General features: G+C 39.5%; 1 protein-coding gene across 9 annotated transcripts in view; it reads left to right on the top strand.

The window, feature by feature from the left end:
- The window catches only part of PATJ (PATJ crumbs cell polarity complex component), a 331,197-nt gene that overhangs the window by 124,551 nt on the left and 180,115 nt on the right, over nucleotides 1–26,531 (top strand). For 8 of the 9 annotated variants that reach the window (XM_074221289.1, XM_074221288.1, XM_074221283.1 and 5 more), the window contains exons 21-26: nucleotides 3,333–3,456; nucleotides 7,827–7,989; nucleotides 13,228–13,299; nucleotides 20,193–20,370; nucleotides 22,163–22,273; nucleotides 24,340–24,417. In XM_074221289.1, coding sequence (XP_074077390.1) covers nucleotides 3,333–3,456; nucleotides 7,827–7,989; nucleotides 13,228–13,299; nucleotides 20,193–20,370; nucleotides 22,163–22,273; nucleotides 24,340–24,417 — 726 coding nt within the window. The remainder of the gene's footprint in view (nucleotides 1–3,332; nucleotides 3,457–7,826; nucleotides 7,990–13,227; nucleotides 13,300–20,192; nucleotides 20,371–22,162; nucleotides 22,274–24,339; nucleotides 24,418–26,531) is intronic. The other variant, XM_074221287.1, reaches the window with a different exon arrangement.

Genomic DNA, 26,531 nt, shown 5'->3' with positions numbered 1-26,531 from the left:
GGGTAATTTATTAGTTGGGTTTTTGTGGTCCCTTCTACCTCTAGTCTCTGATCCTTCAGTTTTGTGACCTTAATATTCCAGAGAAGTGTGATGTTTGCTTAGAGAGAGAAAAGATCTGAAAAGGTGGTTATTAACTCCTTCCCTTTCCCCTCCCCTGCTTCTGCTGCTTTGCACGTTCATGTTATTAATTCTTTCCCCAAGATGGCAAACCAAAGTGGATTTTTTTAAATGTTGAGAATTTCTTTTTTTTTTTTTTTGCAATGTTCGTTCATGCAAATCTGGTGCTCCTTTGCCTTCTTCTAATGCTCTCATAATCTGCAGTGCTTCCAACACATTTAGCTATTTTTGCTAAGCCGCCAGCAGGGCCCAGCATGGATGACTTAAAACTGCGTTTCCTAGACATGGTTTTGTTCCCAGAGTCTCCTTGTAGAATATGAGAATGTAGACTAATGGAGATTTAGACTGCCTTTGCCTCAGGGCAGTTTCTGTAGTGCTAATTGACCTCATTTTTCTGTGTTTTTATTTGGAAAAAATGTTGTTTCCTTATATACCAAGATCTTCTTTTTCCTCATCATTCCCACAGATGGCAGCTCCTCATTCAATTTCCCCCCACTCCTAGAGCAACATAAACTATTTTCTAGACTCCTAACCATGGTTTTTTCTCTTGGTTGGTCAGAGGGTCATAGGTTTAGAACTGGAGACCAGTTCAAAGGCAACTTTATCTAACCCCCTTATTTTTCAAATGAGGAAGGGAAAGTCAAGGGACTTGCCTAGGGTCACAAGGTAAATTTTAATGTTCTGCATCTTTGACCTGTAAGATACTATCTCCTATGTTCATCAATCCATGATGGCGATAGGAAATACTTCCCTTCTGCTCACTTGGAGATGCCTTGTCCTTACCTAGATATCAAGTGCTCCTACAAATCTGCTCTACCTTTCTCTCCTCTTTCATTTCCACAAACATACTCAGATACAGGCAAATTATTGTGTGCTTACACTGTTTGGAGAATGCTTTTCTTTTGTTCTTTCATTCCTTCCTTCAGACTTATTCATTAGAGATGGGTCATAGTTAAGAATACTGTACTTGGAGACCATGGTTCTGGATTCAAATCCTTACTCTGGTGGCTTAGAGTGTTAGAGAGTCAGGAATGCCCAAGTTAGAATTGTGACTCAGCTACTTAATTGGACAAATCTCTGAGTTTCTTGTTGCCCCACTTTTCCCCTCTGTAAAAACAAAAATGATAATAATACCTACTTTACAGAGTTGTTATGATGCTCAAATGAGGTAATGGGTTAAGCTCTTTGTAAACCTTAAATCCTATAAATACATAAATATGATCAGTTATTATAATTTCTCTGGCAATATTCTGTTTGACCAAGTCATTGACCCTCTCTTCCCATCAAGATCTTCTGCAAAATGAAGGGTTGGATAATGCAGTGACCTCAAAGGTTTCTTTGAGCTTTAGATTTATGATCAGATGATCAATGGTGATGTTGATATTGGAATTTCCTTCATGGAGACAATGAGGAGGATAAAGATAAGCATTTTTTATAGGACCTACCAAGTGCCAGACATGCTGCAATATGTCTTTTACAAATAGCTTATTAGATGCTCACAGCATTTCTGGGGAGGGGGATGTATACTATTATTACTATTCCCATTTTACCGTTGAGGAAACTGAGTTGGCCAGCAGTCAAGTAATTTGCCCAGGGTCACATGGCCAAATTTGAACTCAAGTCTCTCAGATTTGAAGTCTGGCACTGTATCAACTGTGGCACCACCTCAGAGATGCAGACTATAGCCCATCCATACCTTCTCACTCCATGGGATTCTCACCTGAATTCTCCCATTTGCCATCAACATAAGAGCTCATTACACCTTCCTCTAGGTCTTTTCCCATTGTGAGGGTTTCATGGACCACTTCCCCTGTCAATGCACTCATCTTATATGATTGATACTTCTTTATTCTTTATCTTACTTTACACAACAATCCCTTGTTATTGGAAAGAGGCTCCAATCTCCTTTTACCTTCTACCCATATCGTCTTTGCTCATTGTAAAAGACCTTCAGTTAGATGGCAAATCTATGTTGGGTGCAGGCTCTGGAGACAGATAATGAGTTGGTCCCAGAATTGATTGGGAGAGAGGAACTAAGGACCTGGATTGAATTTGGGAAATTAAACATTCTTCCTGAAAAGCAAGACCTAAAGGCATGTAATGGGGATTTTGAATGGAGTGTTGGACTTGGACAGGAAAACCTGACTTCCTGTCTTCTCAGACATTTACTAGAAGTGTCTTATTATTTAACTCCTCTCATCCTAAGATTCCTTATCTGGTAAAGAGAGTAATAGCCCTCATTTCACTGGACACTGAAAAGATCAAAAGAGAAAAGATGTTTTGTTTGTTTGTTTTAGGTTTTTGCAAGGCAAATGGGGTTATTAAGTGGCTTGCCCAAGGCCACACAGCTAGGTAATTATTAAGTGCCTGAGACCAGATTTGAACCCAGGCACTCCTGACTCCCGTGTTGGTACTTTATCTACTGCACCACCTAGCTGCCCCAAGAAAAGATGTTTTGTAAAGCATTTTGGAATCCTTGAAAAATGCTTCTCTCTCTCTCTCTCTCTCTCTCTCTCTCTCTCTCTCTCTCTTTCTCTCTCTCTCTCTCTCTTTCTCTCTTTCTCTCTCCCCATATCAGTCTCCCCCCCTTTTGTTTTTGCTGTTGCTATATTGTTATGAGAAGATACATAACTGTTCTAGAAGTATTTTATGGGTATAAGTCTTGGAATATCATTTTCCCAAGGAATCACAGTCACTTATATTTATAAGGACTTCAAAATAGAAATATAAACATCTCCCAGAAAAACATATTGCCTTTTAGGATGGACCTCAAAAAAAAAAAAAGGATCAAACAATGAACCAATTAGCCATTGGTTACTAATATTTAACTATGTTCCAGATACCACGACAAGTTGCCTGGGCAATAAAGATGCAGACAAGGGGCAGCTAGGTGGCAAAGTGGATAAAGCACCAGCCCTGGAGTCAGGAGTACCTGATTTCAAATCCGACCTCAGACACTTAATAAAATTACCTAGCTGTGTGGCCTCGGGCAAGCCACTTAACCCCATTGCCTTGCAAAAACCTAACAAAAAATAAAAATAAAAATAAAAAAAATAAAGATGCAGACAGTCCCTGTCCTCAAAGGCTTCCACTCTCTCAGAGAAGACATGTTTGGTGCTATTTGCCAAATGGAACCAAGCTGATAGCCAAATGAGATTTTCATCATTTCTTCCATGATGTTGTTCTAACGCATTTTCCTTTCTCTTCCTCTCCAGGTCAAAGAGAATTTTGGCAAAGTTTCTTTGTCTTCCATCACCTCTGGTGAAGGTAGCATGTGCCAAGGCATTTTTGATGACCTTGAAAACTCAGAATCCATCGCCAATAGCAGCCTGGATTTAGGTTTGTCATTTGGTTACCTATCAGTGCCAGTTGCTTTCATGAGTTGCTGCCAAAGCAGCATTTGAAAATATTGCTTTTGTCAATCACCTGAATCCTTTTGATTTCACCCAAATTCAAATCATTCAATCCACCATGCATTCAAGTAGTTTCTCAAGAATAGGCCTCGTTCTGGAAGAGATGTTAAGAAAACATTATGATTTTCATCTTGCTTTTAAAGTTTTGCTTTGAAGCAGACTTAGATTTTTTTCCTTCCTCGTTGAGCTTTTTATTATTTAATAGAGAACAATGCTAACACCACTACTTTGGACTGGAATCAGAGAATTACAAATAAATCTCCACTAATCTATATTAAAAGGCCTGTTTCCATTAAACCATACTGTGAGCTCATGCAATGGAGCTGTTAAATATGAATATAGAGAAGCGCAGTTTAAACATTTATGAAATGCTACACTTGCTCTAGGTTGAGGCCAATTTTGATACATTAAGAACTGCAAGTTTCCATTAATGAAGTCAACCCCTCCCTTAGTCATTTTTTAGGGTCAGTATTGGTTCTTGTATCCAAAACAAAACTTTTCTTTGAAAATCCTTTGTGTGTGTGTGTCTTAAGTTATGGGTGCCTCTGGTGTTATTCTAATCCTATCTACCTTTCCTGAGATTCTTTTATAACCCAAACATTGGCTTAGTCATTTTGATGTTTCCATTTTAATTCAACAAATATTTAAAAGGCCTACTGTGACAAATGTACCTGTCCTCATTATCTGCTGGTAGCAAAATTTTTTGGGGGGAAATATAATATGACTTTTTTTTTAGGATTTTTTTTGCAAGGCAATGGGGTTAAGTGGCTTGCCCGAGGTCACACAGCTAGGTAATTATTAAGTGTCTGAGGTCAGATTTGAACTCAGGTACTCCTGACTCCAGGGCCGGTGCTCTATCCATTGCACCACCTAGCCGCCCCAGGGAAATATAATATGACTTTTAGAGCAAGCATCACTGCTAAAAATTATTGATAATTACCCAGAATTCCATTTTTTTGGTTCCTTTCATTTTCCTTATTGTCCCCACTGTGCAGATTATTCTCCTGGTTCTGCTTCTTTGATTCTTTATCAGTTCATGTAGATCTCCTATTTCTCTGAATTTTTTGTATTCATTTTATATTTGGAAATCTGCAAAGTCCATTTTCTCTCCCCAGCCCCTCAGGCTCAGAGGCAAAGTGACTGGTCTGTGATTGTCCTGGTTAATGAGCCAAACCCCTGAGATTTGACCCATTTGGATTATTTGATTCTTTATTCCCTCTTCCTCCCACCTCCCAAGCCAAGTGAAGTATTGGGCATAATGAAGGATTATGCAAGATTTCTGTTTCTCATATAATTTTATAACTGAGTTGGAAAGATAAGATAAACCTAAAAATACATCTACTTATAACTCACAATTTTATGGCATCTTCATGAATTCAAATCCAATCTTTGATCCATCACTGTGTGACTCTTAAGCAAATCATTTAATCCTCTTTGCCTCAGTTTCCTCATCTGTCAAATGATGTAACTGGAAAAGGAAATAAACTATTCCAGTATCTTTGCCAGGAAAGACGAAAATGATATCATGAAGAGTCTGATGTGTCTGAAATGACTGAACAATACCAACATCATGAAAACCCACCTGAATGGTTATAGAAATATTAGGGTTTACCTTCTTAAGTGGAGACAGTTAAATTAGGGAACTTTCTTCATCCTTCCTCTATATTTTCAATTTTAAAATTTATATTAACTTTTCTATGGACATATTGTGTCCCTTTTATCTCCTCCTGAAGAATATAAGCTCCCTGAGGGCAGGAAGTGTATGTTGCATTTTGTCATTGTATCCTGGTCCAATACCTTTTACAAAAGTCAGTGCTTAACATAGATTTATTGAATAGCTAATAATGGCATTGGAGAAATGAGTTCTGAGTTTAAATTCAGACTTGTAACTCCTATTTATTATCCAGATGACTTTGAAGAAGTCTTTTTCCTTGTCATGCTGTTTAAATTTAGTGATTACTTTTTATTCATTTATTCATAAAATTTTCATGCTACCTCCTTTGTTATGTAGTACAAGTTTTTCTTCACACAAAATTCTTTTGCCTTTTCTCCCTTCCCAATTTTATATTCTCATCTCACAAAATATTAATATTTCAGGAATTTCTTTTTTCTTTAGCGCAGAACATCAAATTGCTTTTCATTCTCAAAATCTCCTTTCTTTGAACTTTCCTCCCTCTTTTGATGTTTCTCCGTTTCTTTTTATAAATTTCACTTCCCAACTTCTGAGCTTCTTGCTTCTTTTTACTTTTTCATGATCTCTGAGGTCCTAGTGACTTGATTATTGAAAATACCTGTAAGCTATAGTTCTCTTAGGCAACTAGGTGGCTCAGTGGATAGATTGTGGGATCTGGAGTCAGGAAGATGACGATACTGAGGTTCCGTGTGGTGAAGAGATTTTCCCAAGATAAGAGAGCCAATGAGTCATTGGGTAAACCTCTGCCTTCAAACCTGCTCATCCTTCCCTATCCTGTACAGTCTTCCTAATGACCTTGAGCTCCTTCCACAAGGTCCGTAGTCGAGGGAGTTGGGGATGTTTGACTTGGAGATGAGATGTCTTTCACCTTCCTGTTCCGTGGAAGGACGATCATAGCTGTTGACACCATTGACAACTCTTCTTGGTTTTTCTTCAACAGCTTTCTCTTGGTTCTCCACTTCCCTCTCTGAACACATTTTCTCAGTCTGTTACTGGCTCATTATGCATCTGCACACCCTAACTGGGGATATTCTCCAAAGCTCTGTGGGTCTTCTTCTGTTCTCTCCATATTTTGGTGACCTCAACTCACATGGATTTGATTTTCTCTGCGTAGGAAAGATTCAGTTTTAGATCTCTACCCCAGTCTCTCTTTTGTCCTGTTAGCATCATTAGGAACATGATAATTAGACATTTTGAACCACATTTCCCTCATACCTCTTTAACTTAGCATGTATAAATTTCCCTCATACTCTCTCCTCTTCTGCATCTCCCCATTTCCATTCAGAACCCAATCACCCATTTAGCCATCTTGGTTCCCAACCTCAGAGTCTGCCTTAACTGCTCATTCTCACTTTTCTCCCCATCTCCAGGCAGGCTGCCCAATCATATTGCTTCTACTTATACAAAGTCTCCCAATCCTTCTCTCTCCCCTCACACAGCTATTGCTTTTGTTCAAGCTCTCATCACTACTTTCCTGGAGTAAATCCAATAACTTCTAATTTGTCTTCTTCCCTCAAATTTCTGCCCACCTTCATCTATCCCTGACAGGTTGCTAAAGTAATTTTCCTAAAGTGCACCTCTCCTACTCAGTACATTCCACTAGCTCCCTAATGACAACTCTAGTACAGCGAATAGACTGCGAGATCCAGAGTCAGGGAAGCTCATTTTTCTGAGTGTAAAACACTTGACCCTGGGCAAGTCACTTAACCCTGTCTGCCTCAGTTTCCTCATCTATAAAATGAGCAGCAGAAGGAAATGAGAAACCACAGCATACCCCTAAATGGAGTCACAGAGAGCCAGAAACATCCAAACAAACATATTCCTAGTGATTCTCCATTTCAAACCCTTCAATATCTGGCCACAACTTACCTCTTCAGCCTCATGATGCACCATTTTTCTACACACACTGCATTTCAGTCAAGCTTACATTTTTACTTCTTCCTGGTCCTTGGAACTATCTTGCCATTTCCTATCCCCATGCCTTCGTTCTCTTTTCTGACCTCATTTTCTTAATATCTCTGCCTTTCTTCCAGGCTCAGATGCAGAACTATCCTCTGTATGAAACCTTTCCTGATTCTGCCCAACCCACCAAACCATGTCTTCCTGACCAAGTTATCTTGTAAAGTGTTGTGATAATCTCAAAGCACTACAGAAATTCTCACTATTATTATTGTCATTGTTGTTGCTGTTAATTCATTTTATATATGCATTTATTTGCCCATATGGAGACTTAGAGTTGTTTCTTTATTTGTCCAAGATCACACAGCCAGCAGGTAAATAGTAAGTAAAAAAAATAAGTAACAGAAGTAGGAATCAGCCCCAACACTTCTGATTTCTAATCTTTCCCTCTTTCCACTTTGCCATGTTTCCAAGAAAGGAAATTCTTTTGGAATCATTACTTGGTAATAAATGAGTATTTATTTGTTTTCTTTTTAATCTAATAAGTATATGTCAAAAAAGAATATAAACTCCCTAAGGACAGGGGCCACTTCATTTTCTTTGGTCCTGCTCAGAATTTAGCACATAGTAGGGTAAGCTTAGGAAACTGCAAAGACATGGATTTTCTAGCTTTCTTTCTTTCTTTTTTTTTTTAAACTCTCTAGGGCTGAGGATGGCAAGTGATTCAGAAGGCCCTGAAATGTTGGTTGATCTCCCTTCAGTGACCCAAGGAAATGAACCTGCGGATATACGGGTCTATCAGCTGCCCCAGAAGCAAGGGCTCCCCAAGGCTGGATCTCTACCATCTAAGTATGCAGCAGAGGCATGGTATGCTACTAGCTCCTGCCCTATTATCTGCTCCTCTCTCTTGCTCTCCTTTTCTCCTCTCTCTCTCTCTCTCTCTCTCTTTCACTATCCCTTTCTATTTCTCTTTCTCCCCACCCTGTGTGTGTGTGTGTGTATGTATGTGTGTCCCTGTCCTCATTACCTTTAAAACCTGTCAAGAGACTTCTTTTCCTGACATGCCATTTAAACAAATTACCAGTTTATGATTTTCATTTTAAAACTTGGAGGTCCCCTTTATCAGGGGAAGATGGAAAGAACAAATTGATTCCCACTATTGGAACCTCAAAGTCCTGGCTTAGTGCCTTCAGTCTTGGAGATTAGCTTCTCTTGGGGCTTCAGAAGGACCTGAAAGCCTTCTCAGAAGACATTCTTGCTCCTTTCATCTTCCCAGGGGAGCCCTGTAGAAGTACTCACAGGTGAATATTTATTGCATCTTAATCACAAACCGAACAGCGGAGAAGAGCTGAGCTTCATCCCATTAGAATAGCAGATTGAGACAGACCTTGGGGCAGCTTCCCGTCTAGTCCGTCAGGGTATCTTGGCCCTCCTGCAGGACAGGATCCTCTTCTGTCTCTTAATATTCATTGCTCTATTTCACCGAGTTGACTGCCACACATGTGAATACGCCTGAGCTAATACTTATCAATGTCGCTGATGTTTAACAGGAATGCCCTGTACTGTTTTACAGAAACAGCCAGAATGGCATTAGGCTCACTGATTCTTTTAAAAAAAAAAAGTTGACATATGCTTAGTAAATGAATGATTTTCCTCTTAGTCCATTTTTTAGAGATGCATTTGTATGTATCTTTCATTTGTGGTAGGCCTGTGAGAAAATTCTACCCCCTCCTGGGGCCATCTTGCTTCCTCAAATACAAATGTTTTCTAGAGTGTGTATTCCTACAATTCTTTATTTTTAAGACTTAATATTTCAAGTGTATTTCTTTTAAACAACATATTTTTGTGTTCCCCTTTCTTTAAAAACAGATAATTTAATTAATCTCTTTTGTTTTTGTATCCCTTTAATTTCTCCAGTGTTCTTTGTCCAAATAAGGAAACTGAGGTTCAGATGGATTAGTCATATGCTTGTGGTTAAAAACTTAGACATATTCCACCTAGTCAGACTTCATAAAACTGCTAAAAACCTTCTCTTTTAATGATACCTTCCATCTATCTCCCATAAATAGCACAATAATGGGCACCAGTGTGTTGGTGTTAGGTAGTGTTTTCATTGATTGGCAGAACTCTGATTATACATGATGTTTCCTCCTTCAGAATATTTGTTCTTGGATGGCAAGAACTCTTTCTGCATTTTTGCTTGCAGGACGGGACTCGTGAGCATTTACTAAATGTTAGTTGATTGCTTAATTGTATTTTGATACATTAGCATCAAAGAGTTAGATTTTGGGTTTGGCAAGAATTTTAAGCTTTTCGAGTGCACTGAAGCTCTTAGACCTGGTTTTTGAAGCCCTGAAAACTTGATTGTTTATTGACGGACTGTTGGTGTTCATCCTCCTGGGAATGCATTGCATTTATCTCTGTCCTTTCCATACTCTGGACCCGAGGCTGCTGAGGTGGGCAGACCCAGATGGTCTCCACTAGATCATAGCTAAGAGTTAAGAGCAATTTCACACATCCTCATGTCCAACCCCCTCATTTTTCCAGATGGGGAAATCTGTTCCTGGTATCTCATGTACCAGGAAGATAAAGACCACGGCTACACTCATCCCATGAGACTGTCTGGAGGGCCTTTTCCCATGAAGTTTGTTTATCCTTGGGAGGCTGAATCTTTGGGTTAAATGGAATAATGTTTGTGATCATATTTTCCTGCTAAGATGCCAGAGTTAAGTGTGGGTTCCCGTGAGAACAATGGTGGATGTGAGCCTAGTGACTGTCTCAGGTTTCTAAGCTTTTAAGAGAATAAATAACCTAGACAGCTACATCTCATCTCCAACTTGAGTGCTCTTGGCTTGACCTTCCAGAAGTTTAGTTACTGGAGACACTAAAGAAAACAGCATGGAAAGAAAAGGAATATTGATGGCAATGAGCAAAGACCTTCCCCAGGTCTTGGAATCCTAAGGACCGTGACACTTGAAAGCAATTTCCTATTTGTTTATCATGGTCTTTAATGTTTGGAGTCCCAAATGGACCTTCCTTTTGGTGATTCATCATCATACATGAAACTCTAATGTAAGATCACTTTGGTCATTCATCATTATCAATCAGATTCTAACAATAATATTTTCATTGGAAGGCTGATATTGTTAGGGGGAAAAGCTCAGTGCACTGAGCAAGGGGCAAGACTGACAGCTGCTTTGTTATTCCCCACTTTTTTTTCGATGGAGGGCTTCACCTTTAATAAAGTCTGTTAATCAAAACAAGATATTTTGTAAAGTGGTTAACCAGTCCTTGCCACGTAGGAAGGGCTTAAGAAATCCTTTTTCTCTCTTCTCCCTCCCTCTTATTAGATGAAGCAGAACATTTTTTTGTTCAGTTGGATAGAGTGCCTGGATAAGACTTGCTCGATTCTCCAGGTAGAATGTAGTGAGGAGGCACTGTGGCATCACAGGAAGGCTTTGGAATGGGGGCTTCTTCATTTGGATTTTACCTCTTTTGTTGAAGATGGACTTGAGGTTTAACAGTCTAGTGGAGTCAGGGAAATGATCTGCCCCTCATTAGCTCTGTGACCTTGGACAGGTCACCTTTCTTTTCTGAGACTTATCTGTCTCATCTGCAAAATGTCAATAATTATAACTGTAGTACCTACCTCCCAGGGTTGTTCTCAAGCTTGTAAAAGATCGCATTGGCCATAGTGTAAACTGCTTTGTGAATATTAAAGGACTATATCAATATAGGTAGGAGATAGTAACACTACTGTTTTGGGGTCATGGAATGAATACCGCACACTGGACTTCAAAGAGTGGTTCCAGTATCGGTCTCATCATTTATGTGTCAAATGTCCATTGGCAATATATGTTGCCTTTTATCTGTAAAATGAGCATAATAATGAGAAATAACTTTCATTATCTGTACTGATTGAAAATCTCTAGCACTGTGCATAGCTAAGAATTAGATCTAAATATTACCTCTAAAGTAAGCAAAAAGTTCTAATTCCTCTCCTGCTCCCCTTTCTTCCTCCCTCCTTCCTTTTTTCCTCCCTCCCTCCCTTCCTTTCTGCCTTCCTTTCATCCTCTCTTTCTCCCTTTCCCCCTACCTTTCTTCTTTCCATCTTTTTTCTATTTTTCTTTCCTTCCCATCCCAAACTCATGCCCAAAACACACTTGAATTAAAGTAACATTAATCTCTATTTCTATTGACCATGTACATTTGGAAAGTGTTTATCCACAGCTATTTGCCTTGTCTGGGTACTCAGTATCCTGGACCATCTCTAAGACTCCTTCCGATTTGAAGCCTTATAGTTTTAACTATCAGAAAGTGGATAAGAATTGTCCTGGTAGGAAGAGAGAAAGTCTAGAAGCAATCCCAGAAGAGCAGGATTACAACTGAATCTATAAGATTTGGAGAATTTCCTTCTCACATTCAGTCAGGACAATATGTTTCAGCAGTCAGAAACAAAAGAAAGCAACACATTGTTTCTAAGAATATCCATCATTTTAAAAAACTCAATTGGTAAATTTTGTTTCTTTATCATTTATGATGCTGATGCATCTCTTAGCCTTCTCCCTAAGAACTATTGTAATGAAGAATTAAGGGGGCAGCTAGGTCGTGCAGTGAAGAGAGCACGGACTCTGGAGTCAGGAGGTCCTGAGTTCAAATGTGGCCTCAGAAGATTACTAATTACCTAGCTGTGTGACCTTGGGCAAGTCACTTAACCCTATTGCCTTGCCAAAGCCTAAATAAATAAACAAACAAATTACTTGTATTTGGGAGAGCATGTTGCATAGGACCTTGGGCATGGACAATGAAACTGATCTTGGGCATCTTCAAGATTGGAAAGAGCAGGGCAGCTAGATGGTGCAGTGGATAGAGCACTGGCCCTGAAGTCAGAAGGACCTGAGTTCAAATCTGGCCTCAGACACGTACTAATTACCTAGCTGTGAGGTCTTGGGCAAGTCACTTAACCCCATTTGCCTTGCAACAAATTAAAAAAAAAAGATTGAAAAGAGCATCACAGAATGATAACCACAGCCTAACCAGTCCCACCCTCTGTAACATTTCTGACCAATGGTCAGAAAGAGGTGGAATCCACCATTTTTGAAGATGGCCAGTCCCAGTTTTTACACAATTCTTTTTCTATTATTTTTACTATTTTTATTTATTTATTTATTTTTAGATTTTTCAAGGCAATGGGGTTAAGTGGCTTGCCCAAGGCCACATGGCTAGGTCATTATTGAGTGTCTGAGGTCGGATTTGAACCCAGGTCCTCCTGACTGCAAGGCCGGTGCTCTATCCACTGCACCACCGAGCCACTTACACAGTTCTTATTGTGAGGGAGTTTTGAGCTTAAATTAGCTCCTTGCAACTTCTTGCCATTGTTCTTGTTTATCCTTTTTACTGCCCAGAAAGCCAAGTCTAATCTCTCTTCCATATGAGAGTTCCCTTAAGTAATTATAAACAACTATATGCCCTTCTCTTCTTCTCTGCGTCAGCCTAACCCTTTGCAGGTGCTTCAACCAACCCTCCGATGGCATGAAATCCTTGTTGTATTCCTGGTCACGCTATTGCCTACTAATAGCTTTCCTAAGCCATGGTGTCTAGAAGTGCATACAGCCCTTTCAGAAACGATATGAGCAGGGCGGAGTGCAGTGAGACTGTTGCTACTGCTTTCCTTTTCTTAATGAAACTCTGATCAAATAAACCCTTTGTTTTCTCTTCCCTCATACTATTGCCTCTTTCCGCTTGCATTCCATTTAGGTCACCAGATCCTTTTCTGAATAATTGCTGTCTACCACATGAAGTTGTTTTTCCTATCCTAATCATTGGTTTACACTCAGCCCTTTTTCTTTTTATTGGCTTCAGCTCGATGCTATATATAAAATCGGTCAAGATGCTTGGTAGTTTGCTTTTTGAAGACAGCGTTCCTATGGGGCATTCAATGTAGGATGCTTTTTGTTCTCTCGATAGTTTCCTGCCTTATTTGGGTCCTGGTTTGTTCTTCAATGGATTGTATGAAATTAAACTGGAAACACATAAAATGGGTTATATTATGATGTAATTCTGTTTCAATAGTGACTGACAGGTGCTTTGGTTTTCTTCCCCCAGTGATTTGCCAGAGAGAGAAGAAGGAGAAGGAGAAGAGACTCCAAACTTCAGTCACTGGGGTCCACCTCGAATGTATGATGAGTTATATTATTTAATATTTTTAATTGTGGCCAAAAGATTTAATTTTCATTTACTTGATACTAGTGAGATAGTTAATTTTTATTTATTAAAAACTCAGGAATGGTAATAAATTATTTGTATAGATTGTGGTGAAGTCCATTATATTTCATTCCTTAAGCATTTATTAGTCTATAACAAGGATTTGTTTAATGGCTTCTATTTACCAGAGGCAGTGTTCCTCAGTAGATAGAGTTGGACCCAGACCTTGGAGGAACTGAGTTCAACTCTTAGCTCGGACACAGAGAGATGGTATGACTCTGGGCAAGTCATTTCTCCCAAGATCCTGTGCCACTCTCTAAGATTAAGTTACATTCAATGGGAAGGGAAGAGTTTGGAATGAGAGAGGCAATTTGGAGCAAAAAATAAAAGCATAAAAAGGATTTCATTACAGAGAAGGTGCTGATATGTATGGGTAAGGGTTATCATCTCACCTGGACACCTCCAAATCAAATCAAATCATAGGTCATTTCCTGTGTCAGGAACTTTGCACTAGATTCTTGGGATTTTTGTAGTTTCTGAAATTATTTGAACTCTTTCTTGGGATAACATCTGGTTGCTTTTGTTGATGCTCATTTATATCTCGTCTGACTCTCCTGATCCTGTTTGGTGTTTAGTTGGCAAAGATTCTACAGTAACTTGCCATTTCCTTCTCTGGCTCATTTTACAGGTATAAAAACTGAGGCAAACAGGGTTAAGTGACATGCTTTGGGTCACACAGGTAGTAAGTGTCTGAGGCTAGATTTGAATTCTGGACGATGACTTCTAGACATACAAAGTCAAAAGTGAAACTTTCTTCTTTCAAGGAGCTCACCATCCAAAATACTGGATAAGATGTATATAGAAAATGTTTACATATATGTATATAGACACAGATATAGATAGATAAGATAGAGATGTAGATAGAGATAGATATCTATATCTATATGTAAATCATATATAAATATGATTTGCCCACATATATATATATAAATCTATTTATAAATATTTATATATAATATCTATATACAAATTCATGACTTGGGCACACTTATAATTACATAAAGAACTCACAAATAAAAAAGATGGAGAAATAACCTTAAGTGAGAAGGCAGCAACTGTTCAAGCCCTGGGAATGGCAGATCATTTTTGCTGGAGAGTTCATTCCAGTGGATTGGGGTGTATCTTCTACACACATTTATTCATTTATGTAAAAATAATTGGGGGGGAAGAAGAAACAATTGGAGTGAAGAAATCTTGCTTCCCAAATTATGCATAGAAGATTGTCTAACTTTTCCCTGCGAAAATTTTATGTAATCCCTTGATCATTGACTACTGGTAATCCACTTCATTTGTCATTCATTAACTATGTGTGAGCCATCTTGATCAGATTCTAAGAATACCAAAAAAGAAGTGAAATAATGGCCACCATTGGAAAAGCTTCCATTCTGCTAGGGAAGGAAGGGTCTTGACATGTAGGCGGGTATGTAGAGCAGAAGCAGACTGAAGGAAAGCCTTAAGACCAGGGATCCTGTCCCAGAAAAAAGAGACTCCTGAGCTTCCGATTGGTAGAGGACTGAGATTATGACCACTGCCCCAGTTGTGCTTAGCTCATGACTTTATAAATGGTTGGGGTCACCACCCTTCCAGAAGTGGTCCTGTGGTGCTTCCTTATGAAGATGAACTTGTTTTTTTGAGGACTTTGCCAGTGAAGCATAAACCATCATCACCATCACCACCACAACAACCAAAATTCAGACTTTGAAGTTCGAAAACCTGAGTTCAAATTCCTCCTGTGTCACATAAATCCCTGTGATCTAGACTTGGCCATGTCCTTATGTACCAAATTCCCTAATCTGTAAAATGGGTCTATTGGACGAGCCAGTGTCTAAGGTCTTTTTGGCTCTTGGTCCTTTCTCTTGTGAGCTCTTCTAAGTCCTGCCAAACTGGAAAGTTTTTAAGTGTGGACTAATGAGGGACTCAAAGGCTGTTCTCTGATGTCCAACCAACCAAACATTGGCAAGCTCCTCACCCCTCAGACACAAAAGTGGTGGCCTTGATATTTGTGGCCAACTCGAAGTCCCATTTACTGAATGATCTTTGGGCTGAAGTCTACTTCAGGCATCAGAGTACCCACAGTTCCAGATGATTGCTGTAGTCAATTATACTTAACCTTGTTAAGCTTTAGACACGGAGCATATGAAGAAGTGGAGGGTGCTGCAGAGGCCACCGAATCGAGCCCTCTCCTATTGTAGATGAGGTTCCTCCAGTTAGAAGAACGACTGGGCCCAGGTTTCACAGATTAAATCATAGACCTAATCTCTAGAGTTGGGAAGAACCTCTACTTCCTTTCACTTCAACACCTTCGTGGCTCAGTGGATAGAAGGCTGAACCTGGAGTCAGGAAGACCTGAATTCACATCTTGGCTCAGGTGCTGACTGTATTCTTGAACCTGGGCAACCTGTTTATCTCGATTTCCTTATCTGTAAAATGAGTATAAAATTAGCACCTACATCTCAGATAATGTAATTTTTGACTAAGATATTATGTAAAATCCTTTGCAAACTTAAGAGGTCTATGTAAATGCTTGCAGTTGTTGGTATAAATGAGGCATCTGAAGCCCAGACAGGTTATATGCCCAAGATTACATAGGTGACATCATTGATCCTAGATCGTGAACTTAACAGAGCCCACAGACACCATTTGTCAGACCTGCTCACTTTATTGATGAGGAAATTGGAAACAACTTTCCTAAGATCACATAGGAATAAAGTATCAAAGGTTGGATTTGAACCCAGGCCTTGAATGCCTCCCCTTCCTGTTGGAAGCCCTGAGCATGGTGACTGCAGTGGGGAAGGGATCTAGTCAGCAAGTCATTGCTCTGATTATAAAGGTTGGTCAGGTATGGTTAGGATGTTCCAAACCTGGAACACTGTAGACCAGATTATGCCCCATCTCTCCTTGTGACCCAAAGCCTTTGGATACTAAGGAAATGGATTTTTTTTTTTAGGTTTTTGCAAGGTTAAGTGGTTTGCCCAGGGCCACACAGCCAGGTAATTAGAAAGTGTCTGAGGTCAGATTTGAACTCAGATACTCTTGACTCCAGGGCCGGGTGTTTTATCCACTGCACCACCTAACTGCCAGAAAAATGGATTTTTTTTTAAAGAAAAAAAATTGGTGCCAATGGAAAGACCACTAGAGAAAGTGCGATAAGAGACAAAGGTTTGAATTCTGCCTTGGAGGACCCATACTTGAGGCTAAATAGAGATGTCTAGAAGTCCTGTAGTTGGAGGGAAATGAGAAGTCTTCCTTAAGTGGAGACCCTGGGGCCATGGCTCTGTCCTCAAATCAGAGTCCAGTTAGGGAAGAAGAGGGAATTGGGGGGAGGGGGCAACTGGATGGGGGCCAGGCAAGGGAAAGACCCCAGGGAAGAAGTGGTATTTATTTGTTTGTTTTTAAAATAGTTAAGGAATTTTGTTTTTGTTTTTTCAAGGCAATGGGATTAAGTGACTTGCCCAAGGTCATACAGCTAGGTAATTATTAAGTGTCTGAAGTCTGATTTGAACTCAGGTTCTCCTGACTCCAGGGCTGGTGCTCTATCCTCTGTGCCACTTATCTGCCTTCAGCTGAGCTGGTTTGGCTGACATAGAGGGTCACTTGAGCTCTCAGTCAACAGATCTTTAAAACTGAGGTAATCAGATACAGCATGGCATCATGGGCACAGCGCCAGCCTTAACATGAGGCATGTATGCTCACATGCTCTGTGTGCCTCTGGGTAAATCCCTTCTGTTCTGAGGGTAAGTAATATCTGAGAGGAAGGTTTGCCTAGTGGATAGAGCCAGGCTTCCAGTTGAGGAGCCACATTCAAGGCTCCTCCAAAACATGCCCCCCAGACAGCCCTTTAAAATTATAGATTATGAAACAGATGACCAAGGACACTGGCAAAGGGAACATCTTCACCCTTGAAATCACAGGTTCATACACTCCCCCACCCCAGATCAGTTGTACTAAGGGCATTGAGGGCCAGGCTTGTTAATCCTTGCCTCCTTCATGTGGCTTCTCTGCTATTCTTCACTCATGAGACATAGCCATCTCTTCACTCCATGGTTTTGCACTGGCTGTTTCCCAAGCCTAGACTCCCAGTCTCTTCAATCCCTGGCTTCCTTCAAGGCTTATTGCAGTTACCCCCTCCTCCCCAGCTTCCCTGCAACTCCCCTTATTGGATCCCCTGATTTAAACCTCCATTTAATGGGATTGGATGGAGGTATAGCACAATCTACTCATTTCCCAGCAGATTTGTGATTTCTCTATCCTGCCCCTGGTCTGGGTACCCTCCTCCAATGCCGAATTCAAATCTTTGTCTCTTAAAACGCTTCATCCAGAAGTCTTTCCATTGGCACCACGATTTTGCTTTTATTTTTTACTTTTTGTTTGTTTTTTGCAAAGCAATGGGGTTAGACTTGCCCAGGATCACACAGCTAGGTAATTATTAAGTGTCTGAGGCTGGATTTGAACTCAGATCCTCCTGACTCCAGGGCTGGTACTCTCTCCACTGGGCCACCTAGCTGTCCCTCATGATTTTTCTTTTTCAAAACATATCTCACTGGCATCCAAAGAGTTTGGATCAAAGTCTTCTCCGCCGTCAACTTCATTTGTGATCTTCCATCATTAGATTATCAACTCCATGAGGGCAGGAACTATTTGTTTTTATCCATACTTGTTTAACCATTGCTCAGCACATTGCTTGAGACTTCAGCAAATGCTTAATTGCTTATTTCCTTGCTTGTTTTCCCCCAACATCCTCTATTTCACATGTAGACATAAATTCAGATATGCTATCCGTGTTCTCGCTGCCTATAGATTGTATGCTACTTGAGGGCAATGATGGTTTCTCCTCTTTGTAAGCCTGGAGCAAACCTTTGATAAGCGCTTATTTATTGATTCCCTTAAGGCCCCTCAGTATCCTGTGTGCCCTCCTCCAGATACCTTCTAGTTTTTCCTTGTCCTTCATGATAATATTATTAATAATAATAATAATAATGATAACTAATATTTTACAGTGGTTTTAGGTTTACATAGCACTGTGTTCATTAATTCTCACTTCACTAATTCATGATAATACTCAAAAGTTTTTTTTCCCCTGAACCTAATGCCTGAAACCTAACTTGGACAAATATCTAATTATCTTCCTTTGCATTTCTGGGTTGTTGGGAAAGTTTCCCTGACAAGTCTCCATTTTCCCCTTCGTATTTTCACCCTCTGAGCTCTTGGTTCTGTTCCTTGGGTCAGATAGAACAAGTTTGCTCCCTTTTCTATATAAAAACCCTTTACATATTTGCATCTTCTCCTCTGGAGGCTAAATATATCCAGTCCCTTCAGCCAGTCTCATGACTTGAGGTCAGGGCAGGTCACCATCTTGGGTGACTTCCTTTGACTATTCATTACCTTCATGGTACTTTATAGACTGTGGTGACAATAATTGGGTGTTTTGACCATAATAGGGTTTTTTTTAAAGTTTTTGCAAGGCAATGGAGTTAAGTGGCTTGCCCAAGGCCTCACAGCTAAGTAATTATTAAGTATCTGAGGCTGGATTTGAACTAAAGTACTCCCGACTCCAGGGCTGGTGTTCTATCCACTGCTCCACCTAGCCACCCCTTTTTTTTAAAGAAAGATTTTATTTATTTTGAGTTTTACAACCCCCCCCCAGTTCTTCCCTCCCCCCACCCCACCCCCACAGAAGGCATTCTGTTAGTCTTTACATTGATTCCGTGCTATACATTGATCTCAGTTGAATGTGATGAGAGAGAAATCATATCCTTAAGGAAGAAAAATAAAGAATGAGATAGTAAAATTATATATTAATATAATGCTCCCCCCCCCCCACCAATTTGATGGTAATAGTCTTTGGTCTTTGTCCAAAGTCCATACTTCTTTCTCTGGATACAGATGGTATTCTCCATTGCAGAGAGCCCAGAATTGTCCCTGGTTGTTGCACTGAAGGGATGAACAAGTCCACCAGAGTTGATCATCGCCCCCATGTTGCTGTTAGGGTGGACAGTGTTCTTCTGCTTCTGCTCATCTCGCTCAGCACCAGATAATAGGTTCTTAATGAATATTTCTTGGTCAGCTTTTTAAGTAGAACAATCTTCAAACCGCTTGTCCTTGTGCTTAGACTAATCCTCCATCATCTTTCAAAGATCCTAAGATAACTTTTATTTTCTCTTAAACCTTCTCTTGCCCAAAGTTACCCAGTTCAAATCCCTTAAATGTCTTCTTGTGTTGTGGGAATATTCAGTTGTGTGAGTCACCCTACTGGTTCATACTCAATGCTGACATTGTTCCCATGATATTTGAATTGAACACAGTACTCTGGATATGGCCTGACCAAGGTTAGAAATGGAATTAGGATTCCCAGTGGGGCTCTCTCTCTTTGTTCCTGAGAAGTATTGTTTGTTGAAATGAGGATATTAGATAGAGGCTGGGAGGCAGAAAGATCCGAGTTCTTATCCTGCCTTTGATGCTTATGACATAGACAGACATAGACACAGACACAGACATAGACATACATATATGTACATTTTAAATTGAACGGTTAAAGACTTCACATATAAACACATGCATGCATCTTCTAGGATCCTGTGAAGAATAACTCCTCCAACTTACATGATGCTCTTTGCATCATATAAATGTTCATTCTCGTGATTTTGTCCTTATACCATGACTAGATTGTAAGTTTCCTGAGGGCTCAGATTTTGTGGATGTAAAGAGTCATTCCCCAATGTTCTAAGCACAGAACATGCCACATTCCTTGTGTCAGTTAGATTCTTCCAGATCTATTAAAAACACGATGCTTGTTTGTCCTTTTGCAGTGTGGAGATTGTGCGAGAAGCTCACGAGTCTCTTGGGATTAGTATTGTGGGTGGGCAGACGGTGATCAAACGCCTAAAGAATGGAGAAGAACTGAAAGGCATCTTCATCAAGCAAGTCCTAGAGGATAGCCCAGCTGGAAAAACCAAGGCTCTGAAAACAGGAGACAAAATCTTGGAGGTAAAAAAATAGCATCTTCCTGAAATATAGAGACTTCAGCACACTGGAAGGTTTGGGGAGGGTCGAGAGGGTTATGCATCCCCACAGCCATAGTTGAAGAAGGCTGCTGTGTGTCAAAGCACAAGAAAAGAAAAGGGAAGAAAGAAACAGATTTGAGGACTTTTTTTTTTTTTACAAAATGAGACAGATGGTGGGAATCACGCTTCTCCCACAGTCTTTCACAAATTTCTAAATTTGAAGCCGATATGCCAGCGAGAACCCCGTGCTTGTCTGGACTGAGGCATCGGCCCCTGGGAATCTGAGCCTTCATTCTCTTCTGATGAGCATCACATATGTTGGGCTTTGGGGGTGTGGGCCATAGAGATTTCAGGGGCACATTATTCCCTGCCACCCCACATTGGAAACGTCCATCATGTTATGTTAGGTGTTACCATCTGAGGCCTCTGCCTTCTTCGGTGTCCTGCCTTAACTTTTTTTTTTGTGCTTTTGACCAGAGGCCGATCATCTTTTCCATCTGCACGTGATGCCTTCCTCCCATCCCTCTTGGGCTTCCTAGATTACAGTAGCACAACTTCATAAGGTTTAGGGGCTGGAAGGAAACTTAGCAGCCATAGAGTCCTGACCATTGCACAGATAATGGTACCGTGCAACTGACCCTCCTCTTCCATTCACTCACTTTGTGACTTTGCTTCTCTGAGCCTCAGTTTCTTCATCTGCTCATTGAAAAATTGCTTTCATTGTTGTCCAGTTCAATATCTAGGATAAAAGAAAAGTTTAATGACTACAATGAAAGGGGTAACTGTCATTTGGACGATCTTTTGCCAGTTGTGAACTCAAAATGTATTTTGTGATATCTCTAGGATCCCTTTTAAATCCAGTAACTTTTCTTTATGATATGTTTCTAAAAGCCTCTCGAGAATATATTTTTAATAAGTCTTGGACAATTGGGCATGTAGGGGGCTAGAGTGATGCAATGGAGAGAATACCGGGCCTAGAGTTAATAAGAGTCATCTTCCCAAGTTCAGTTCAGACATCATATACTTACTAGCTGTGTGACCCTGGCCAAGTCACTTAACCATACTTACCTCTATTTCCTCATCCATAAATTGAGCTGAAAAAGAAATGGCAAACTACTTTAGGAGCTTTGCCAAGAAAACTCCAAATGAGGTCACAAAAAAAAATGAGACTCAATTGAAAAATGACTGAACAACCACATATCTCTATTCAGAATATGTTGTATATTTAAAATTCATTATATAGTGAATATTTCTTCCATATTTCTTCAACATTCACCATATTTTCAATAGTATATGGATATGTTGAAGATATATTCAATATACATTGAACAAATTTGTAACAAGATACACAGAAAGAGACTATACAGTGTAGAGAAAGTGTCAGCCTATCTTGGCAAAGGGGTTTCCCTATATCAATGAAATCATAGTTCAAGTTCGGAGGGGATATTTGCTTGTGGTGTGTGTCATGTGATACTGTTGACGTCCTGAGACAGATTTTGTCATCCAGTTTCAGTTGAACATGGTTCTGTGATGACTTAACCAAAGCTGTCCACCTACCATGTTTCTCTCCAACCTCAATATCTCATTAAGCAACTGCCATGTTCCTTGCATAAGTTGTATCTGTTTTTCAGTGTTTTAAAATTTCTTTCAAAAACTGAAAGCTGACTTTCCCGTGTCTCTGATCTCCTGCCTGGAACAGTCACAGAACTATTATTTTCAACCGTGAAATGTACCCAACACCTATGGAAATCTGATCAGTTATCGGTGTTTTCCAGGTATCAGGTGCTGATTTGCAAAATGCAACACATCAGGAAGCTGTTGAAGCCATCAAGAATGCCGGAAATCCTGTTGTTTTTGTTGTGCAGAGCTTGTCATCCACACCGAGGGTAAGCTGTCTTAGAAGTTTAACCTCTTTCAGGCATTTTTAGAATACCTCCTCTTCCTGTGGCTTCAGCTCTTTCTTATCCAGAGCTTCTTCCCTCCACCTTTGGGTCCAATTTCAGAAATGCAGATGTTAATTCTGTTCTCCCTTTGACCTAGCGGCTTAATATTCTGATTAAAGCCAAGCTACCATTGTTATTCAGTGGTTTGAAAACAGATATATTTATTTTGAAAGAAGGATGACTTCAGAGTTTAAATTCCACTTAATCTGGAACTTAGCTTTGTAACTGCTAGATGAATCTGCCAAATTCTGAGAGGTTATGATTGATGATTTTCAGGGTCTTTAACTTTCTGGTGCATTATAATGAAAAGAATCCTGAATTTTCAGTCAGAGGACCTTGTCTCCAGTCAGACTCCCCTGTGTGACAATCAATTTATCTTATTAGGACTCAGTTTCTTCATCTATAAAATGAGGGCGTTAAACTAGATGGCTCCAGATCCTTGAGTTTATATCAGCCTTTACCACTTCCTAGCCTTGTGCCCTTAGTCTAGTCATTTTACCTCTGTAGGACTCAATATTCTCTCCTGGATTTTTAGGGGGTTATAGTAGGTGACCTTTACCTCTAATTTACTGCTATTGATAATGTGACTCCATTATCAGAGTGGCACCATGCAGTCATAATTACAGAATCTTAGGTGTTAAGAAGGCCCTAAGAGTTCATGTTTCAACCCACATGGGTCCAACAATCCCTTCCACTCCATAACAGACCATCAGTCATTCTATGACATTTAACAGGAGCTATAAATTTCATTTCCTTCTTTCCTTCCTGCTCATGGGGAATGGTTGGTGAGGAACAACCACTTGTTTAAATCGGGAACATTTCTCATTATTAGAAAGTTTTCCTTTGCATCCATGCTCAATTTACCTTTTTTGTCATTCTCAACAATTGTGCCTACTTCTTCTCTCTGAGATTAAATTCCTGCTTTCGTAGGACATCCTTTAGGTACTTGAAGGACACACACTCCTTAAGTTTTCTTTTCTCTACAGTACATACCCCAAGTTTCTTCCACTGATCTTATCCATTTATCTCAAGGTCCTTAGAAGCCAGTCATTGAGTTACCTTTGAACTTTTTTTAATTGTCTCTTATGAGATAAGAAAATAAATTACTCTAAAGTCTATTTATAAACATGGAAATTGAGGATCAAAAAGATAGATTTGGCAAGGTTGAAATATCAACATGATTTGTCCTCATTTCATTTATTGAAAATTAATCTGAAAAGAGATTAGTTTGATCTGCCCAGAAGGCAGAACTAGAAGTAATGTCTAGAATCAGTAGAGATGTGGATATAAGATGTGTTTAAAGTCAGGGAAGGGCTTTCCTAGGCATCAAAGCTCTTCCACCTTGGGGAATGGGGACAGCTTGCCTGCATGTAGCAATTCAATCAAAGGAATTCTTGTATAAATTCCTTCTGGGATCTCTTGCTCCTGACATTCCATGACCTTAAAATTTCATCCTTTTATTTCCCAATTAGTGCTGCCCCTCTGTGGTTCAGGTTCATTGCTATATGGTACCAGCTTTCTTAGAATGTTTTGACAATATTCTATTAAATTAAATGCCTTTGCCTTACCTTCCGAGCAATTAATTTTTTGACCTGGTTGCTTCTCCTTGGAGTTACTTCTCACCAAATGAGATTTGGAGCAGACCCTAAGCAACATCTGTGACCTTGTGTACCTCCTTTGCTTTCTCCCCAACCACACTTCAGCTCCAAAGATGCACACTAATTTGCCTTTCTGTGAAATATTGTTCTCTGAATGATCTAAGCAATCTCAATATTATTATAGACCATAATGAGCTGTAGCATTTCCTGAGCTGTATTTATCCTCAACCATCATCCTTCTTGCGTGTTATGTTTTTAAGTGAATCCATTGAGTTACTCCACTTATGCATCAGAAAACACTTCCCATAAATTTCACAGAAGGATTACTCATAAATTTCACAGAACAGCATTGGATCATTGTTATGAATTTTAAGATTTTTCTTTTCTTTTTTTGGGGGTGTGGTGGAATAGGTAATCCCTCCTGTGACTTCCAAGGCCAGCCATCCTCCCAAAATCCAGGAAGGAGAAAAAGAAGATGGGAAAGAAAAGGTGATTGTTCACTTCTTTATTTATTGAAATGTCATTTTTTTCTCTCCAATCCTTTCCTTTGATCTACTGAAACAGGACAGATAGTAAACATTTACAGCATTGTAGCAGGACTCAGGAGTCTTAGAGAGCTGGGTAGCCGATCAGTCCTGTCACAATCACACTAATAATTATTATCCCTGGAACTCAAAACAAAATTTAAATTGATTTTTTAAAGAACTACTTGTTGTAGAAAATGTAGGACTGAGGATGACCCTTATTTTTGACCTGTTGTGTGAAGAAAGAAGTAAAGACTCTGGCAAGAATCCACTGGGAGTGACCAGTGTGAGGTACCTCAAGAAAGAATTGCGCAATATGGGAACTCTTATTTTAGCTAATGGTTCTTTTGAACTCCCTGTTATGGGCGTTATCCCCTTTTAAACGTACAGTTAACTGGTATTTATATCTTCATCAAGTAGCACAGTCACTGGTACATAAGAAGTCTATAAAACATTCTTGCTCCATATTTGTCGGCAAATCTACACATCCATCTTTCTAGCTACTAGACTTTGCCCTTCTGACAGGTTGTGAGGCCCATCTATTCTCACTTAATTGTTCTTAATTGGTTGTATTTCCTTGTTAGAATAGAAGCTCCCTGAGGTCAAGGACTTGCTGGCTCGCTGATCAACTGGTGTATAGCACACTGACTGACATAAAATAAATATATCAAACATCTTTGCTCCAAATCTGTTTATCTGTCCTTTTATTTGTCTTTCTGTCTACCTCTTTCTCACTCACATCTATGTATTAAACTTGTTTCGACTCTACTGAAGGTTTCTAATGTGCTATCCATTTCCCAGTCATTTTGCCCAAGTTATAGATTTGGTTCCTTCCTTTAAGAGCCGTGCGGTCTCTAGAAGTTCTGAGATGTGGATACTTATAAATGAGACAAAATAGAACATAACAATATTGCCTATGTGAGAAGGCTCAAGTGTCATCCATCAGGCAATGACCATTTATATAATTGCATCAGATTGAGAATATATTTTGCTGTCAAAAAATGGAGAAACTCTATATAGTGAGTCAAAACAAGAATTGCCACATTTATACTTTAAATAGAGAAGGGAGGGAAAACCAATCTAGGATTGACCTAGATAATATTCCTTATAAATAAATATGTGGATAGTGATTTAAGGGATTAAATCTGGCATACAGAGGGCCTGAAGAGCTATTGACAGATAATTCACAATATTGTCAGCAACAAAAAAAATTGCAAAGCAAAAGAAGCAAGAAAACAAAATGTCTGTCTGATAAGGCTTTACAGATAACACAGGAAAGAAGAAAAGGAGAAAGAGAAGGGCAAAGATTAAACCCAAATGAACAGGGTGGCTAGGTGCCACAGTGGATAGAGCACTGGCCTTGGAGTCAGGAGGACCTGAGTTCAAATCCAGCCTCAGACACTTAATAATTACCTAGCCCTGTGGCCTTGAGCAAGCCACTTAACCCCATTGCCTTGCAAAAAAAAAACCCAACTGAACAAAGAATTCAGAGTAGCAAGAACAGATAAGAATGTTTCTTAAATGAGCAATACAAACAAATAAAATATAAAAGAATGGGAAAGACAAGAGATCTCTTCAAGAAAATTAGAGATATCAAGGGAAAGTTTCATGTAAAAATAGATATGAGACAAAAAGATAAATAGTTATCAGAAAAAGAGATAGAAAAAAAGATCTATGGCTTTATAATTGACTTATATTTTACACACAGACACACACACACACACACACACACACACACACACACACACACACACACACATACACACATACACACCCCATAATTTGTTCACTGATTCATTCTTCTGTTGATGGGCACCCTGTTTCCTGTTCTTTGATTCTATAACAAGAGATACTTTAAGCTTTTTTATACCTCTGGGTCCTTTACCTCTTTCTTTGATCTTTTTTGACTTTAGAAGTGATATTTTGCCATCAAAGGGAATACATAAATTATTGACTTATAGGTATGAAATAATTTCTATCTCTTTTTTCTAACTACCCAGTTATTGGAAGATGGTTTTAAGTCATATATTTATGTGAATTCCCTATGTATCTTAGATATAATTTCATCCAAAGACATGT

The sequence above is a fragment of the Macrotis lagotis genome, chromosome 2 (genome assembly GCF_037893015.1).
Source record: "Macrotis lagotis isolate mMagLag1 chromosome 2, bilby.v1.9.chrom.fasta, whole genome shotgun sequence".
Lineage (NCBI taxonomy): Eukaryota > Metazoa > Chordata > Mammalia > Peramelemorphia > Peramelidae > Macrotis > Macrotis lagotis.
The sequence above is the reverse complement of the archived record's forward strand: the minus strand, read 5'-3'. Positions and strand labels throughout refer to the sequence as shown.